At 42.2% G+C, this 17,510-nt stretch overlaps 3 protein-coding genes across 3 annotated transcripts; 1 reads left to right on the forward strand and 2 right to left on the reverse strand.

Annotated features, from left to right (window-relative positions):
• Positions 1 to 432: 432 nt before the first annotated feature.
• On the reverse strand, positions 433 to 2,542 carry LOC120414102 (60S ribosomal protein L24). The gene is made up of 4 exons (XM_039575125.2): positions 2,424 to 2,542; positions 2,260 to 2,335; positions 943 to 1,190; positions 433 to 673 (listed from the first exon to the last, which is right to left on the reverse strand). Exons 1-4 carry the CDS (start codon positions 2,426 to 2,428, stop codon positions 541 to 543), a joined length of 462 nt encoding a protein of 153 aa, XP_039431059.1. The 5' UTR covers positions 2,429 to 2,542; the 3' UTR covers positions 433 to 540.
• A 5,149-nt stretch (positions 2,543 to 7,691) lies between these two features.
• Positions 7,692 to 8,429, forward strand: LOC120414091 (transmembrane protein 138). The gene is made up of 4 exons (XM_039575114.2): positions 7,692 to 7,871; positions 7,945 to 8,017; positions 8,078 to 8,252; positions 8,313 to 8,429. Exons 1-4 carry the CDS (start codon positions 7,738 to 7,740, stop codon positions 8,411 to 8,413), a joined length of 483 nt encoding a protein of 160 aa, XP_039431048.1. The 5' UTR covers positions 7,692 to 7,737; the 3' UTR covers positions 8,414 to 8,429.
• Positions 8,430 to 10,982: 2,553 nt separating this feature from the next.
• Positions 10,983 to 14,453, reverse strand: LOC120414101 (uncharacterized). The gene is made up of 2 exons (XM_039575124.2): positions 12,559 to 14,453; positions 10,983 to 12,494 (listed from the first exon to the last, which is right to left on the reverse strand). The coding sequence occupies exons 1-2, from the start codon at positions 14,240 to 14,242 to the stop codon at positions 11,131 to 11,133; spliced, it is 3,048 nt and encodes a 1,015-aa protein (XP_039431058.1). The 5' UTR covers positions 14,243 to 14,453; the 3' UTR covers positions 10,983 to 11,130.
• Between the last annotated feature and the right edge of the window lie 3,057 nt (positions 14,454 to 17,510).

The following is a 17,510-nucleotide window of genomic DNA, read 5'->3' on the forward strand; positions in this document are numbered from 1 at the left end:
TTGTTGTAGCCCTCCAGAGGGGTTACGGCGAGCTCATTCTCGTCTGGAAACACAGCTTCGAGTTCCCGCACGTACTAGGTAGCGATCTTTAGCCTTGAGCCGCTCCTGATTATACCGCTGCGGGTGGCTATACCGGACCTTGTTGACCTCGGACAGACGTTGGCGTAGCTTTGCCACCAGCAATGGCTGCGCCACGGTAGGTTCTGACGTCGGTTATGTCCGAGAAGTGCCGACTATCTATGGGAACATGGTCGATGCACTCTTGACGTCGTGTTTTGGACACTTCCTGTACTCACGGTCAAAAGTTCGTAGAAAGCCTCCTGCCTAATCGGGAAACTTCATGAACAATTTGATTTTATTCATCCCCCCCTTTCAATTTATTTCTTTGGGACTTCTTCAGCGTCGTCATTTCGGGTCAGAAACAGAGTTGAGTTAATTTTTATGTAGAGTTTTTTTTTTGTTTATTTTCTTTGTATTTAATCCTCCGACTTCAGCAAGCTGAACACACGCGCGCGCAAGGTTCACCACTCAACGACCGCCTTATCGCTTGCCTCCGACGCGTGGGGCAGCCTTCTGGGACACCTTGGCGGCCTTGGTCTTTTGCTGTTTCGCGGCCGGCGCCTTCGTCACCTTCTTCTCGGCCTGCTTGGCCTTCTTGGCTTCCTTGGCGACCCTGGAAGAGGAGACGGAAATGTCGCGGTTAGTAAGAGCTTCCTGGCACGTTGGAGGAGACGATTAAATGTTATGTCTCATTTTGAAAGAGCGGACCCGCAAAGCGATCTCTAGTAGCAAGACCGTTACGGAGCCCAGGTGAACAAAACGAGCACATATTGCTGTGGCCTTGGTCCCTTTTCTTCTAAACGCCACCGAAGTTCGGCGTTTAAACGCGCAGGGAGGCACTCTACTGTATTAATGGTAGGGGAAAGAGCTGAAAGCACTTACTTGATGGCCTGGTCCCGCTGGGCCTTGCGCACCTCCGGCTTCATGTTACGCTTGGCCATGATGTCGGTGATGGAGGCACCGACGATGGCGCGCTGGAACTTCTGGGTGCGGCGGGAGCGCTTCTTGGTGGCCTCCTCGACGATGCCCTTCTTGTGCTTCCTTCTGTACAGCACGGTCCATTTCACCTTGCGCGGGTTGCGCTTCATCAGGAAGGAACGCTCGCATTTCTTGTTGATGAAGGTGAAGGTCTGCGGGGTGGGAGAAAAGACGTAGGGGTTTGGTTTAGTGCTGTTGTTATGCTTTTTCAATTATAGTTAACTAATGTTTAAAACTTAAAAAAAATGTAACTACTTCTTGAAGTGTTTTGAACTCTTCTCTACCAAACTCAGTGTGTTTCCGTTTGTATGTTATTCGTATTTTAGAATAAAGATTCATCCTTCTCTGTGCCAGATATTAACAGAATTTGCCAGATTTTTCACTTTATGGCCATTTTGAAAACTTTTTGATTAAAATGAACGAATTTAATAGAAATTCTTGAAACTTCAAATGTGTTTTTCTTTAAAAAAAAAAATTTAAATTCAAAACTCCTGAGGCCATAAAATCAGTTAAACCATCTGAATTCTACAAACTTTTGAATTAATTCATATCCTACCTCCCCTTCACAATTCAGAATTTTTAGATTTTCGTCTGACAGAATGTTCACCAATACTTGGCCAGATTTTTAAAATTTTGACTTTGTAACCCTGTTTGTAGCCGTTCGTCAAAGAGCATGCTGAAAACATGCTTTTTTTTTGTATTTAATCATTATTGCAAGAAGAAACTTTCCAAAAGATTGATCTCATTGCAGAGAAATTTAAAATTCTCCAATGAAGAAGTGTGATTCCCACTTCAATTCGATGCGTAGTCATTACAAATTGAATTCGATTTTTATTAGACTGATACCATGCGAATTTACAAAATTCACGAAAGTTTAACATGTTCAACATGGCTTTTCACATATCGATTCGAGAGTAAGTTTTTCTACAAAGATCGCATGTAAAATTACTCGTTTTTGACGTGTCTTTTAAGAGCAAGCGACCGGGAGTTGTGTTGACACCATGGAGCAAACATAAGTAGGTTAGGTTTGACGACTATCAACAAACCCGTCGAAAGCAACATTTTGGTGATTCTTTTAACGAATAATTTGTCACTAAACTCACATTGGGACGGACCCAAACATTCCCATGTCACTGAAATCCGTAACTTTTCCTTAATCTTCACTCCACTCAACCCCCCGGAAGGAACCATCTCCGAAACATTTCCCTCACACACACTCACCTTGCCATCGGCTTTGACCAGTGTTTTACCGCTGGCGGGGTAAATTTTGAATCCGCTGAACGCGCACAGGCCGATCCTGAAAACGAAATCAACACCATCGATTAGTTCCCCGCAGAAACGGTCCCGGCCGGCACCATTTGGGCCGCCAAACGCTCGAAACTCACTTCATTTTGGCGAAATTTTAGCACTCGTTCAAAGTGGTAAACTTGATGCCCATGAAACGTGGGACAGAAAAGAACTTGGCGGCTCGATGACAGCGGTGACGTCACGTCCCAGCGCAGGATTGCCAACCGTTTTCGTGCTGTCAAAACAAACGCGGAGTGACGGGTTTATCAGTTTGAGAGGAAGGTAGGGCGCTGGCGCAGTTGGGGTTTTCGCGACTTCGCAGGTGCGCTTTTTTTCTCTGCCTCCGTCGAGGGGAAGGACCGAGGCCTCCGTTAAAATTTATTGATAAAATTGGCCAGCTCCAAAGGGGAAAACATATTTAAAAATTCATGAAGTTAAAATCAAACAAGAAATGAAATAAAAACATTAAGAGCGAGTTTTTCACCGATGTGAAACAGGTCGTATCGAGATGCTCCGATTTGGATGAAACTTTCAGGGTTTGTTTGTCTATACATGAGATGAACTCATGCCAAATATGAGCCCTCTACGACAAAGGGAAGTGGGGTAAAACGGGCATTGAAGTTTGAGGTAAAAAAAACATGAAAAATCTTAAAATTGCTCGCATTTCCGTAAAACTTCATCGATTCCAGTTCTCTTAGATGCATTCGAAAGGTCTTTTGACGCCCTTTAAAATGTGCTATAGACATCCAGGATTGGTTTGACTTTTTCTCATAGCTTTTGCAAATTACTGTTAAAAATGGATTTTTTTAAAACCTTAATAACTTTTTGCAACAGCCTCCAACACCCATAGTCCCATAGGTCAAAAGTTAGGGAATTATATGGACTATAAGCCTACGGTATTAACTTTTTGGCCAATCGCAGTTTTTCTCATAGTTTTACGATTTTTCTAGAACAAACTTTTTACAACGGTAATTTTTGCCCTGTAGGCTAAGAAGACGGCACTTTTTGGTCTCAATTTTGTCATATTCGGAATCCTCAGAAAATTTTACGTTAGATTGAGGTGTTGGAATTTTGAATTTGATTTAAAAAAATGCCATTTAGAATTAATTAAAATATTATTTAGAATTTTGTCGGATTAGGGGTAAAACAAGTTTTCGCCTACTTGATAGGGGAGAGTGGGGAGACTTGATCCCCGGGGACACTTGATCCCAAGCCTGTATCTCGTCAGCATGTGGGTAAAACAATTAGCTTTGTTCTAGAAAGTTGTGCGAAATTAACTAAAACTCATTGTAGAAAACAAAGAAAAAAAATTAAAAATGTTTAGATTGAGTTACACACATTTTTCTAAAACGAGCTGCAAAAAACTTCCAAGAGATCTTTTTTTCTTTGTTTTGATATGTATAGAAAACACTCAAAAATTATTCAAAAAATATTTTTTATGCATGAGTTGTTTGATAAACTAATCAACTTCAAAACCCTTACGCATTTGATGTTAAATTTATCGTCATACTATTTTTACAATCAATTGTTTAAAAAAGTGCGTTTAGGGAGACTTGACCCCTGCATTTTTACAGTCACTGGAATCAGCCTCAAGATTAATTAATTGGGCTGGGTTTTCATACATAGTTTCCTTTAGTATAGTTGTACAGAACTTACTGTAGTTTGAACCTTTTTTCAAAAGTTTTATAAACAAAAATTTCCAACTTTTGTAAACATGCTTAATTTTGGTCTAAAAAATAATATTTTAAGTTTTTATATATTTTACATACTAAACTTGTTATATTTTGAACATAAACGTACAGGTTTTATGTGAAATTGCTGTAACTTATAGAAAATTAAAAGTTTGGATGAATAAGAAACATTTTGCTTAAGATTTCTTCAAAATGTTGAAAGGGGGATCAAGTTACCCCTATCATTTTAAAAAGGCCGGTTTAAAATATTTTTTTAAAACGCTTGGCATGATTCGAAGAGTTCATCTGATGAAATACCCTTATTAGCCAAATATAGATGAATGTTTAAGCTTTCAATTCATGCAAAAAGTTTATAGTTTTGTGAGAAATTGACAGAGTTATGTGCGATACAAAAAAAGGGGATCAAGTCTCCCCACTCTCCCCTACAGCATTTGACGTATTGATCATAGGGTAAATAAGATCTATTTCTTTTTTCAAAAATGTTTTATTTAATTATTTTTTTAAATCAAAATTATAACTCCAATACTTCTAACTTACGTGAAATTGTCCGAGGATTCCGAATATGACAAAATTGAGACCAAAAAGTGCCGTCTTCTTGGCCTACAGGGCAAAAATTACCGTTGTAAAATGTTTGTTCTAGAAAAATCGTAAAACTATGAGAAAAACTGCGATTGGCCAAAAAGTTAATACCGTAGGCTTATAGTCCATGTAATTCCCTAACTTTTGACCTATGGGAGTATGGGTGTTGGAGGCTGTTGCAAAAAGTTATTAAGGTTTTATAAAAATCCATTTTTAACAGTAATTTGCAAAAGCTATGAGAAAAATTTAAACCAATCCTGGATGTCTATAGCACATTTTAAAGGGCTTCAAAAGACCATTCGAATACATCTAAGAGAACTGGAATTGATGAAGTTTTACAGAAATGCGAGAAATTTTAAGTTTTTTCATGTGTTTTGGACCTCAAACTTCAATGCCCGTTTTACCCCACTTCCCTTTGTCGTAGAGGGCTCATATTTGGCATGAGTTCATCTCTTGTATAGACAAACAAACCCTGAAAGTTTCATCCAAATCGGAGCACCTCGATACGACCTCTAGAACAAACCGAGCAGAATTTACAAATACTGCCTCTTAATACAAAAACGGAACAATTGGGTCCTAAAATGAAGCTTAGATTGCTGATATTATTGTTTACAGCGATAAAGCTTATTTTTCTGAGTATAATGTCCTTTTGTACGACCACAAAGAGTTTAAAATGGATTTTAAAATCAATTTTGAAAAATTAACCTCGCGGTCCTTCTTGACAGAAAAGCTCCTACTTGACAGCTCGTTCCAAGGGGACCATAGTTGATCCATTTGCGGCACACTCGCAAACAAGGCAAAATGTATGCAGGCTGACGTTTGTACAAACAAGTCCAGACAAACAAAAATAGCAGGCAAACTGTCAAAAAGTGCGAGTTTGTATGTTTGTTTGCCGTAGTGTAATAGCTTCTTTAATTTCAAAATTATTCAATTTCTAAATTATTCATTTTTCAAATTCTTAAATATCTCATATATAGAAAATCAGATAAATTTAGAGCACATTTGGAGTAAAATTTTAAAATTGAAACCCAAATTTGAGAAAAATAGAAATTTCGTGATTTGATTATCCAGAATACTTAATATAATTTTTTGAAGTATTGAATTTTGGATATTTCTACGATTGAATTTCTAAATTTCAGATTTTTAAAACTGGTGGAATTGGTTCCTAAAATTAAGCTTAATATTGTGATATTATTTTTAACAACGATAAAGCTTAGTTTTCTGAGAACTATTGACCCCCCGACCACAATGGGTTGAAAATGGACTTATTAACCAATTTTGAAAACTTAAATTCACGACACTTATAATCCGCGCACCACCAAACCGAAATGCGCATCTCTTCTGTTGCGCGAAAAATCTGTTGCGCCGTAACAAATTGTAGTGGTTCGACGTAAGCGTGTACATCAGCCTGTGGCACAACAGGCTTTGACAGATTGCGCTCGTATTTTGATTTTTGTCTGCCTTCACAATTTTGACAGAAAAGGTCCTACTTGACCGTACTTGACAGCTCTTTCCAAGGCAACCATAGTTGTTGAATTCTATTTTTTCAGCTTTGAATTTTCTGTCAGATTTTATGTTAGGCTTTTCCCTATGGTTTACTTCATTTTGAGAAAAGAAAAAAAAACTAAACCGTTCTTTTTATTTCAAGATCATTTGAGATTCGGCTTTGGATTCGGCCTCATGAGGCCATTCTGGATTTTCAATATTATTGTACAAAATGCTAAATTATTTAAATATTTTTAATTTTCAGTCGCATTCACAAAGGCAAATTCAAATTACAGTCCAGACCGAGGTCAAGACCAGGCTTGGCCCAGACTCGATAATCCGAATGCATTGGGAAAAATTTATTCGGATAATCGAATCACAAAAAAAAGTTTGTTGTCTTATTTTTTTATTGAGCCCTTAACTACGCTAAAGTGATTTAGAATGATTAAGTCCAAGATGGCGGTGATGAAATATTGGAAGAATGCATTTTGTTATACAACTATTCAAATTTGACTAAATGGGGTTTGGACGGTATAATATTTTTTCAAACCAATGGAGGTTTCGTGTACTCTACACACCAATTTCTCATTACTGAATTCAGTTAAATTTACTGAAATCTGCACTACTGAAATTTTTAGTAAATGAAAACTTGCAGAAATTTCAGCAAACTTTGACAGCTGAAGATCAGCGAAAAACTAACTGAAAATTTCAGTAGTGCAGTTTTCAGCAAATATCAACTGAAAACGAACATCAGAATTGGGTCCTAAAATGAAGCTTAGATTGCTGATATTATTGTTTACAGCGATAAAGCTTATTTTTCTGAGAACAATGACCCTTTGTACGACCACAAAGAGTTTAAAATGGATTTTTAAATCAATTTTGAAAAATTAACCTCGCGGTCTTCTTGACAGAAAAGTTCCTACTTGACAGCTCGTTCCAAGGGAACCATAGTTAATCCATCGAAAAAATGTTGTCTTGCCAATTTTTTTTTGCATTAAAATGAAAAAAAGTGATCAGAAATGGTTTTTAATCGTGTTTTTTACCGTTGTACATAAAAATTTACATAGGGCTTTAGTATACAGATTGTCAAGGGAGACAGATTGGTCGATGCTAAATAAATCGGCTCTGGCAACGTATGTTTTGCGCTTGCAACACTGCCAGTTTTGCTGGGCGTAAAGGGCGGTTGGTGTCCAGCGCGTTTGGATCTGTCAAACATTGGCCAATCTGTTTGCCTTGACAATCTGTACTTTAGTACCCAATTTGCTGTGTAGAAACTCGTGGAGGCTTTTGTCGAAACGCGCAATAACATTCAAACGCGCAATATCATGCCAACATTACCTGCTGAATCAACTACCATCCCGGAAACGGCTCCCGTCAACGAGCGTCGATAAAGCAGACTTTCTCGATTCCTCTTTCACTCGCATTTGTTTGCTCTCCATCTCGCTCTCACACACGCTTCAATCCATCTCATTTTCCCAAACAGCTGCTGCGAGTCCTCCTTGCCGCCCAACCCAACACCCTACACACCACCACCCACACCAATCATGTTTTGTTGCGTAGGCGGACGTCGAAAAAGGATACGCGTCAGCCAGTGTTGGTGCGCCTACTGAGACGTTCCAGGTTGGAAAAAGGATTTGAAAGTTCCCCCGGTCGTAAAATGTTCAAACTGTCGTACAAACGGTTCGCCTCGCTGCTGTTCTTCCAGCTGGTGTTTCTGTGCGTCGATTTGGGCATCAACAGCTTCTCGTATCTGGCCCGCGGGGACAAAGTGTCCATCATCTTTCTGTTTTTGTAGGCGGATTTGAAAATATCGATTTTTCCTGGAAAGGACCTTCATGAGTTGTGTTTTTTTTTCTCTTTGCAGGGCCCAGGATGTCTGTTTGATTCTTTCCTTTACGGCGATCATCTTCAGCCTGTACTCGACCTATGTGTACCAGGTTTGAAGAGTTGAGTTCGACGACTTTTAATTTTACTATCATATATTTGAAAACTTCCAGGCTGGAATGGCCCACCTGCTGTACGAGAAGTTCCGGGTTCCGCTGCTGGTCGCGATGATGTACTTTATCCTGTGCATTTCGCTGCACACCTGGCAGGTGGTCGACCATCACAAATCGCCCTACCTGTTCCAGTGGCCGAAGGCGCTGACCGCGCTCTTCATCATCCAGAGATTGTGTAAGCGAAATATCCGGCTCACCAAAATAAACTACTTTAACTTGAACTTGTTGATTTCAGTTTCACCCCTGTACTACTATCTGTACAAGAGATCGGCCCTGAAGATGAGCGATCCACGCTTCTACGAGAATCTCGACTGGATCACATCGGCCATCAAGTAAATTTGGACACGGCTCCGAGCTACCGGCAAAGTATTAAAACCGATTAACTAAAGTTTGGTTCGTTCAGAATGATTTGATCATCGGGTTTCAGTCGTCCGAAGAAACTGTAAAGTTTGGACTGGTCACTCTGAGTTCTTCCTGGGTTGGTTTTTAATTGCCTTGATTTAGCCGATTTGGTTTAGTATTGCACATCACCCTCTGTAGAGGCAGATATTTTTCAGTTACTTCAAAAGGGTAGAAGCATAGGGGCAGGGGGGGCAGAATGGACCGCCTAAGGGAAATGCACCAAAAACCATAGAAAAACATGAAAACTTATGAATCCTGTGTAGTAGGCTTATGCTTTGGAATGTTCCCTTCAATGTTGTATACTTGGTTGATGAAAATATTTTACTTAAAACTATTTTTGAGCCACTTTAAAAAAAAAGTTTTTTCGACTAACTTTCCAGGGTGCGGGGCAGAATGGACCACCCTGCGGGGCAGAATGGGCCACCTTAGAAAACAAGTCATTTCTTCTAATACAACGTTGAAGGGTGATATGAAATTACTTTAGGGACCTTTCCATTATAGTTTCCATGAAATTTGATCACTTTTATAAAAATAGTAACTTAAAAAAACAAAGATTTTTGAAAATAGTGTAAATATGTCGAAAAAAGACACTATTTTTACAACTAAGCGTCGAAACAACTAAAAAATCAACTTTTGTTGCATTAAACGTGATTTGTGAAGCTACCAGGAGTGAAATAATCCGTTTAGCTCAAATTTTATAACTTTTGATTGTTTTTATAAGGCAGGAAAAGGGTGGTCCATTCTGCCCCCAAGTGGATTTTAATTTAACACTTCCACCACCAAGCCTCTAAATGATTTTAAGGTTCCGTTGTTGTTTGTATACTTTGGTAGTAGCATCTAGTAACGTTATAAGCATTGAGCAAACTTTTTCAAACAATCCAACTTTTCAGAAAGCTTATTTAAGAACCTCGAAATAAACAACATTTGCGTGGTTTTGTCAGTAAATTTACATTTTTGCTCATAATTCGAAAAATACAATGAATTAAAACGTCGTTTTCGGTATGGTGATGCTATTTGACGTCCTTTATAAGACCCATGCCTTACAGTTGGTCTAAATCCATTCTAAAGCCCAAAACCAAGGGTGGCCCGTTCTGCCCCCATGGTCCATTCTGCCCCCCCTGCCCCTACCACTGGAAATGGTGCAAGTGTAGAGTCTGTATATGTCACATGTTTTATGCAACATATCAATAAAGCATAACTTAACGTTGGAACTAGCAAGAAACCTGTTCAACACGACGACCTAGTTGAAGACGTTTCCCTTTCACGGACGTAGGATTTAAGTTCCTAGACAATAGATAAATTTAGCCAATTTAAATATTCTTATCTTTTCAGGACAAACAAGGTGCTGTAGTAAAACGGGACTGGAACAGCTTTAGGAATTTGTCTATGTCCATAGCAAACGTAAAAATCTGATGAGTAAGTAAGTATAGAGGGGTGTTGGAGTAGCAACCAAATTACGTTGATTGGAAGGATTTGAGCGCGATCTTGCGAGAAGCACTAGACTGGAACCCACAAGGACAATGTAGTCATGAGACTTCTGACGGAGAAGCCTCCACCAAGAAATCAGTACTATGGAAGCTATGGTGAAAGCAGCAAACCATCACCGAAAGATCACCGACCCTACGGTCTGGTCATCTTTCTCGACGTACAAAGTGCACCATGTACGAAACGCTGATAACTTCGCTGCCAGGAAGAGTATCCAAGGAGTATCCAAGGAGATTCAGAGGCATTTTAACCCTCCGGGTGCTCCCCATTTTGGAGGACTGTGGGAGGCCGCGGTAAGTTCGGCTAAAACTCATCTCCTGAAGGTTCTCGGCAACAATCTGTTCTCCTACGAGAACATGGCCACGTTGCTGATACAAGTGGAAGCGTGCCTAAATTCCAAGCCGCTGACGCAGATGTTAGACAGCTCCGAACAATCTGGAGCCGCTCACACCAGGACACTTCCTGATCATCTTTGCACGAACTTCCGGACCTAGACATCACCGACGTGCCGATGAACCGTTTGAATCAATGGCAGACGACGCAGAGGAAGCTGAAGGGCGATCAAAGCGCTGGAAACCACCGGTGCCGATTAAGGTCGGTCAACGCGTCGTGATCCGGGACAAAAACCAAACGCCTATCCGCTGGAAAATGGGCCGAATCGTGTAACTTCATCCAGGAGCTGATGGAGTGGGGCGGGTCGTCAACCTGAAGACCGCCGCGAACCTCCTGACGAGACTTTTGAAGAAGAGTTGTATCTTACCGATGCCATCCGAGCCAGACGAACCAACACCCTCATCTGAACCTCCTGAGGACCCCAAATTCACTGGGGAGCAGGACGCATTAGTGAGAAATTAAGCTGATATTTGTTCAAATGTGAAACAACTCATTGCTCAAAACGGACATCTAGTGAGAAAGTCTAAAAACGGATAAAGAAAATTTAAAATTGACGTAGGTAATTGAGGCATACTCAACGGCAACTCAGTTAGGAGCAATTTCGAAGCTGTCAACCTAAACCCTGTTGTCAATTCTGCGCAATGTGCGCAATTTTATTCAAAAAAGGAATAAAATAGTTCATCCGTAATCCTACCAATACAGCTTATCCGTTCCGACAGGGAACAAGTAGAAGTAAAATGAAAGATAAAACATTATTGCCCCACCGCCGCAGCTCACCACCGCCCCATGTCCGTCAGTACGGTTTCGTTCGGCCGCCGGAACTGATCGGGCGCCGTCGTCGCAAGGTACACCAGTTGGTTACTGCCACCAGCGGAATCGGCCTTACCGTCGGCGTGATTGATGCCCTTCGCCAGTACGGTCACGACCGGCGGAGCGTGGATTACCTTCGCCTGATTCTCACTCTTGATCTTGGTCAGGTCTATCACATCGGTGGCGGTCTTTTTCGTCGTGGCTCGGGGTGTCGTCGACTTGGGTGAGGGTTGCTTTCCGGGCGTTGATTTGCGATCGTGGGTTTTGAGGTGGCGCTTCATGTCACCTCCGCAGCGGAACTTTTTACTGCAGACCGGACAGGAGAAGGGTTTCTCTCCCGTGTGGATCATGCGGTGGGACTGGAGGTACGAGCTGGCACGGAAGGCCTTATTGCAGATATCGCAAACATAGTTTTTCTCGTTCAGGTGGATTTTCCGGTGTAAAACTAGGGAATATCGACGGGCGAACTTCTTGCCGCAGTACTCGCAGATTTCTTTCTTCTCTGTTGAATGGATCGAAGCCTGGTGGTATTTCATGTCTCCCCATTGGCGGAAAGCGCGGCCGCAATCTTCACATTTGTATGGTTTTTCTCCTGTGTGAAGGCGAGAATGGACTTTTAATGCAGACGAGGTGAAGAAGTTTTTAGAGCAAATCTGGCAGCTGAACGGGCGTAAGTTTTTGTGCTGCAACTCGTGATAACGCACGGCGGTCTTGGAGTTGAACAGCTTATCACAGTCGTATTCACTGCAAAGGAACTTCTTGCCTGCTTTCTTTCCAGCTTGCTGCTGTTCCGGATCTACCGCGACCTCCCTAGCAGTCTTCTTTCGACCTTTTTTCTTTTTCACCACGGGCAGCACCTCTGAAATCACTCCCACGTTAGACTCAACCGCAATCTGTTCCTCTTCATCATCGTAAGCCGACGATCCAACGACCACCTCCTCCTCCTCCTCATCGGACAGATAAAATTCTCCGTCCCGCGAATCTTCCAGCTGGTCGTCGTCACTTCCGGCGAACGATTGCTGCTCGTCCTTCAGTAGCTTTGCTCCGTTCAGCTCACTCAGCTGGTGCGGTGCCGAGGCCAGGTTGAAGTCGATCTCGGACGAGCTGAAGCCCAGAATTTGGATGTTCTGGATGTCGCAGTCCCCGCCGATGGTTTGTTGGTGCTGTTCCGTCGTCGTCGCCGGTGATGTCCCACCCAGAATGTAGGAAGGTTGATCCACGTGAGTTGTCGGGTTGGCGTGGGTAGACTGCTGGAGTTGATTGGCGAGAATCGAGTGCTGAGGTTGGTGATGCTGCGACGGCTGTTGATTGGGATGGTCTAGGATATCTGTAAAAGCCCAAGAAAATAGTGGTGACATCTACTTTCAACGCAACTCAAGCTTCAAACTTACCCTCGTTAAAGTCCGACTTGTTCAGGAACAGCACAAAGTTATCGCTTCCGGCGTTGATGTGAATCTCCTGCGTGTCCAGATCGCCGTTAAATTCAATCGTTGGCGGCGGCACCGGCTCTTGCTGCTGGTACCAACTGGACGAACGCCCACCCACACCACTCCCCAGCCCGTCGTTGGTGTCCTCGACCGCTTCCTGAACCTTCTGCACCGCCGTCCGGATGCCCTCGAGCATGTCCTCCGTTTCGCTAAACTCGCCCGGGTTGTCCGGTTCCGGCGCGGGGTGCTGAGTGTTTGCCACGATCACGTCCGGCTGGATTGGTGCCGGATAGCTGCGGGCAGGTGGTTCTTGCGCAACCGGCACCGTTTCCTCCGCGGTCATCCGGGAAGATTTGTCGTTTTTAAGCTTTTTCGTGTGCTTCACGCGAGGTAGCTTGGGCTTCTTCTTCGGATCGCTGGCCTTGCCGTCGTCGGTCGGACTGGCCGCGGTCACCGGTTCGTAGTGGCCCTTGAGGTGGGTGAAGAACTGCAGCTGGTCGTCGAACGAATCGCTGCACAGCTGGCAGGCGAAAGCTTTCTTTTTGGGCGTTGCCGCTTCGCTCGGAACCGGTTGACTGGTTTTGTCCTGGTTGTGATGGTCGTTGGCGATCACCGAGTCCCGGTGGAACTGCTCCGCGGCCCCTTTGGGCGGTGCATCGCCGAGCTTCTTCGACAGTCGCTTCTTGTGAGGTAAATAGGTGTTGTTGAAGTGGTTGCTTGCGAGTTCCTCCTCATCCTCAGATCGAATCGGCTCGCACTCCATCAGATCGTCCCGCGAGAGGAAGTTATCGTCCGCCAGCTGTTGCTGCTGCTGCTGATTTTGTACCATTTGATAGCCAAGGTATCGCTTCGGCGACTCGATCCGCTTAATCGGAGTCAACGGTGGAATCTGGATGCAGTTCTGGCTGGTGACCGGGTTGATTGCAATGTTTGTACTAGAGCTTGACGAAGTCACGTGAAACAGCTTCGATGGCGAACAGTCGCCTTGAAGCATGGAATGAATCGACGACAGATGAGACTGGCTCTGCTGTTGCTGCTGAATGTGCCCGCCATGGTCCATGCTACCAACGTGCGTCGAACTGAGCAGCTGATCCTGGTGATGATAGTGCAGAAACCCACCGCTGGACGTCACCGGCATGTGGCTCAACTGCGAGTCCCCCAGCTTATCGTGCTCTCCCAACCCACTCATCTGATCCTTCGGATTCGTCACGATGACCGGAGCCTCGTGCGAGGGAGGTTTGTTCACAAACTGCAAAAACAACTTCCGCTCGTTCTCCGTCGTCTGCAGCGAACTCGCCTCGACCAGATTCTGCAGATCTTCCGCCGTATACGTTTGAATGCCCCCTCCACCACCCCCATGGTGATCCAGCTGCTGATGAAACTGCCCACTCGCCGTCCCCGATCCCGGCCCGCCAATATAGTCCACCAGCAACCCGTTCGGCAAATGGCTCGAAAAATCCGCCCCCAGCAGCGAACTGTCGATGTACTCCTGATCGCGCGTATTCGCCGGAGGAATCGTTATAAAGTGCAGCGTCCCGTTCTCGACGTGCTGAATCGTACGCAGTACGCCCTTGGACATGTCCTCCTGCAGGTGGTGACCCCCGCTTCCGCTGGGACCAAGTTCCAGATGCTGGTGGGACTCCTCCATGTTTGCTGCTGTTTTTGTTTACTTCAAGGTCGCCGTCGAGACGGCGAATAATCTTGCGTTCCGAACTTTGTTGGACCCGAGTTCAACTACATTTTCACCAACTGCACTGTTAGAATGCGTTTAAAGCCGGAAATTGACACATTTTTGCAAATAAAGCGAAAAAATCCTTGGATTTAGTTAATCAACATCAACACAGCTTGATTTTTTGACACATTAAAATTTTAAAGTTTGACAGATTGCAATAGAACGGTTCAGGCCTGTCGGAAAGCGAGGATTAAAATGTAAACAACGCGTTGAACCGGTTGGGGAGCGTCCGTGGCAGGCGTACTAAAATCATTAATATTTTTTTTATAATTTTGAATGTTGAAAAACTGGAAAAAATACAGGCTTGAAGTTGTGGCTAGCAAACCATTGTTTTCTCCGAGGTTTTCTCTGTACATTCCAGTGACTCGAATATCCGAATCCTCGATTATTCGAAGAATTCTTAGGAACTTGAGAAAATCAAATCATAGACATGATTGTCATCTCAGGGCCGGCAAACATGTTTATCAAATTCAACCTAACATGATTGTGGGGTTGATAAAGGAGATCGTTGCCATTCAAACGTAGCTTGTTTGTAATTCCAATTATCATTATGGTCAGTGCAACAAACATGTTTGTTGAATCTACAAACATGTGGAGTTGAATTAAACATCACGTTTTTTGATTCATGAAAATTCATGATCGATTTGCGCCGTCGTCTCCGGCTCGACCGCTGGGAGGAACGCTTCAGACGTTAACGCTGGAAGACCCTGGAAAGAAATTTTCCGGATTATTGTTTATGAAAAAGCAGACAACCATACCGTTTTACCGGTTTTAACATCCGCCAAGAAAGGTGGCTGGACCAAAGCTTCCACTTTCAACCGCTTGATAATCTGTTGAGAAGAAACGTATAACGATTTGCTTAAAAAAATCCAGAACTAATCTTTCGAACAAACAACGAATGCTTACTTAAGCTGAAATCACTTCCACCTGCACATGAAACTCACTAAGCAAATTAAACACTTGCACTTCCTCTGGACTCAACGACCACGAATTCTTCCACAACTTCCACGCCGTCTTTGAAGTCGCTTTCGTCCGCCATATTGATCTGAGCAGCGAAAAAATTTCACAAGTACACTGTTAAATGTGGCTACACGCTGGAACAAAGAAACGCGCAAATGGCAAACCAGTTTGTTAAACCAATAAAAATCATGGTAGCGTCGATAAACTATGTTTATTAAATTGGTAAATATGGTTTGTTGCCTTAATAAAACATGATAGTTAGTGCTGAGAAACCTGTTCGTTGATTCAAGCTTACACAATTTCTGTGCGTGTGAGAGTGGTTTTACCAAGGATTTTACGAGGGTTTTACAAAAAAAATCACTTTTAGACAGTTTGCAATTTTGATATTTCTCAATATTCAACACCGCCATAATGACCATCACCTTGGAATTTAAAAAAAATCAAATAATTCGCTCTACAGCAGCGGTTCTCAATCATTTCTTGGCTAGGTACCGTGTAGGTACCCCTTTTCGTTTTGCTTAAGCTGCTGGTACAATTTAGGTTTCGAACATGAAATTTTTCCCTATAAGTTTTTTTTTTAAATTCCTTAAAACTTAAAATTTGGAGAAAAAAAATCTGTTTAAATGTTCTGTAGCTGTAACTCGGTTGACATGGATAGAATTTAAACTAAATCTGCTTCCTGGATGTTTTTGAAACCGCATTGAGTCAGGATTATTCAAAAACCACTTACCCGCAAAGAAAAAACGAAGTGAATTGAATAATCTGAAAAAAAATTTGCGTAATTTTTTTGTTTCTGATCTGTTTGTTTTTTCTTCTCTCAAATATTTTGTCTGGGATATTATTCAAATGTACGCCATTACGGGGTTTGTCTTCCTGTATCCCCTGAGACCGCTCGTGGTATCGCCAAGGGTACATATATCTCAGGTTGAGAACCGCTGCTCAACAGCATTGCCGTTGCGTTCTCGATTGCGAGATTCCTACTCGAATTTAGCTGTCTGATGGCTTTGAGTCTGATTGTTGAGGTAATTATAAGATTCAATTATCCGAAGTGAAATTTTTCCGAGACCGAATAGTTGAGTCTAGACCACGGTCTGGAATGTACATAACATTGAAGTTTTGAGAAATCTTACCTCTTTCTATTGGTTAAATAAAAATGTCCAACCTACAAATTCTCTCTAAAGGCTAGTACGCAGATCGGAAGGAAAGGGGTCAAGAAACAGCTTTACGAACAGCAGAACAAAGGAGAGGGAGCGATTTCTTGGGGCTTTTCTCCACCCTCTCTGGCTTGCTTTAGCTGCCGCTGCTGCCCATTTGATTTTTTTCTTAACCGGTTCCTTTCGAAGTGTATATACCGCTTAAACATAACTTCATATCTAGAGTTTTTTTTTATTAGGTCCTCTAAACATATGAAAGACAATAGTTTACTGGTCCTTTTCAAAAAAACTCTGTATATACTCATTAGCCTGTCCCATTTTGAGGTCATGTCGAGGAATTTCAGGTGCTCACTTCTTAAATGATAGATTATGATGTTAGAAACAATGTTTTCTTAGACAAGAAAAAATAATAAAATACTTTCTCGCACCCCCTAGTCGATTTACTGAAAAAAGTCGCTTTTTTGAACAAATTTTCTAAAATCGCTTGGAATCAATACAAAAACTGTTTCGATCAGGTGTTTATTATCTTCAAACGATAGGTTTTTGTCCATAGATTAAGATGCACTATCAATATTGGACCAAAATTTAAGTTTTTTGACTCTCCCAGGCGGATTTTTGTCGAAAAAATCGCATTTTTTCGAAACTTTTTTCAGAAATGTTCATTTAATTTAGGGTAGCCTATTTTTCACAGTAAAACCAATACATGCAGCTTGTAGGAAATTTCATGGCGAACATTTTTCCCTCTGAGAAAATGCAATTTCGACACTCCAGAGCCGAGATATTTGAGTTTTAGTGAGAAAAAAAGTGCCAATTTTCAAAATTTCTCAGAATTCAGAAGCAAGGCCTACTAATTACACGATGTAGCAAGCATAAGTCTCAAAGGTCAGGGTATGCTGTTTTATAGAAATTTTTGCCGCTGAATCCGAATCTGAAATCAAATTTCGTGTAAACAGTGAAGTTTTGGAGCTACACCCTTTTGGAATGTTATTTGCGTGTTAAAGAGGCCGTTTTTGAAAATATTGCTCGGTTTGTTCTAGATGTCGTATCGAGGTGCTCCGATTTGGATGAAA

This window comes from Culex pipiens, chromosome 2 (assembly GCF_016801865.2).
Source record: "Culex pipiens pallens isolate TS chromosome 2, TS_CPP_V2, whole genome shotgun sequence".
Taxonomy (NCBI): Eukaryota; Metazoa; Arthropoda; class Insecta; order Diptera; family Culicidae; genus Culex; species Culex pipiens.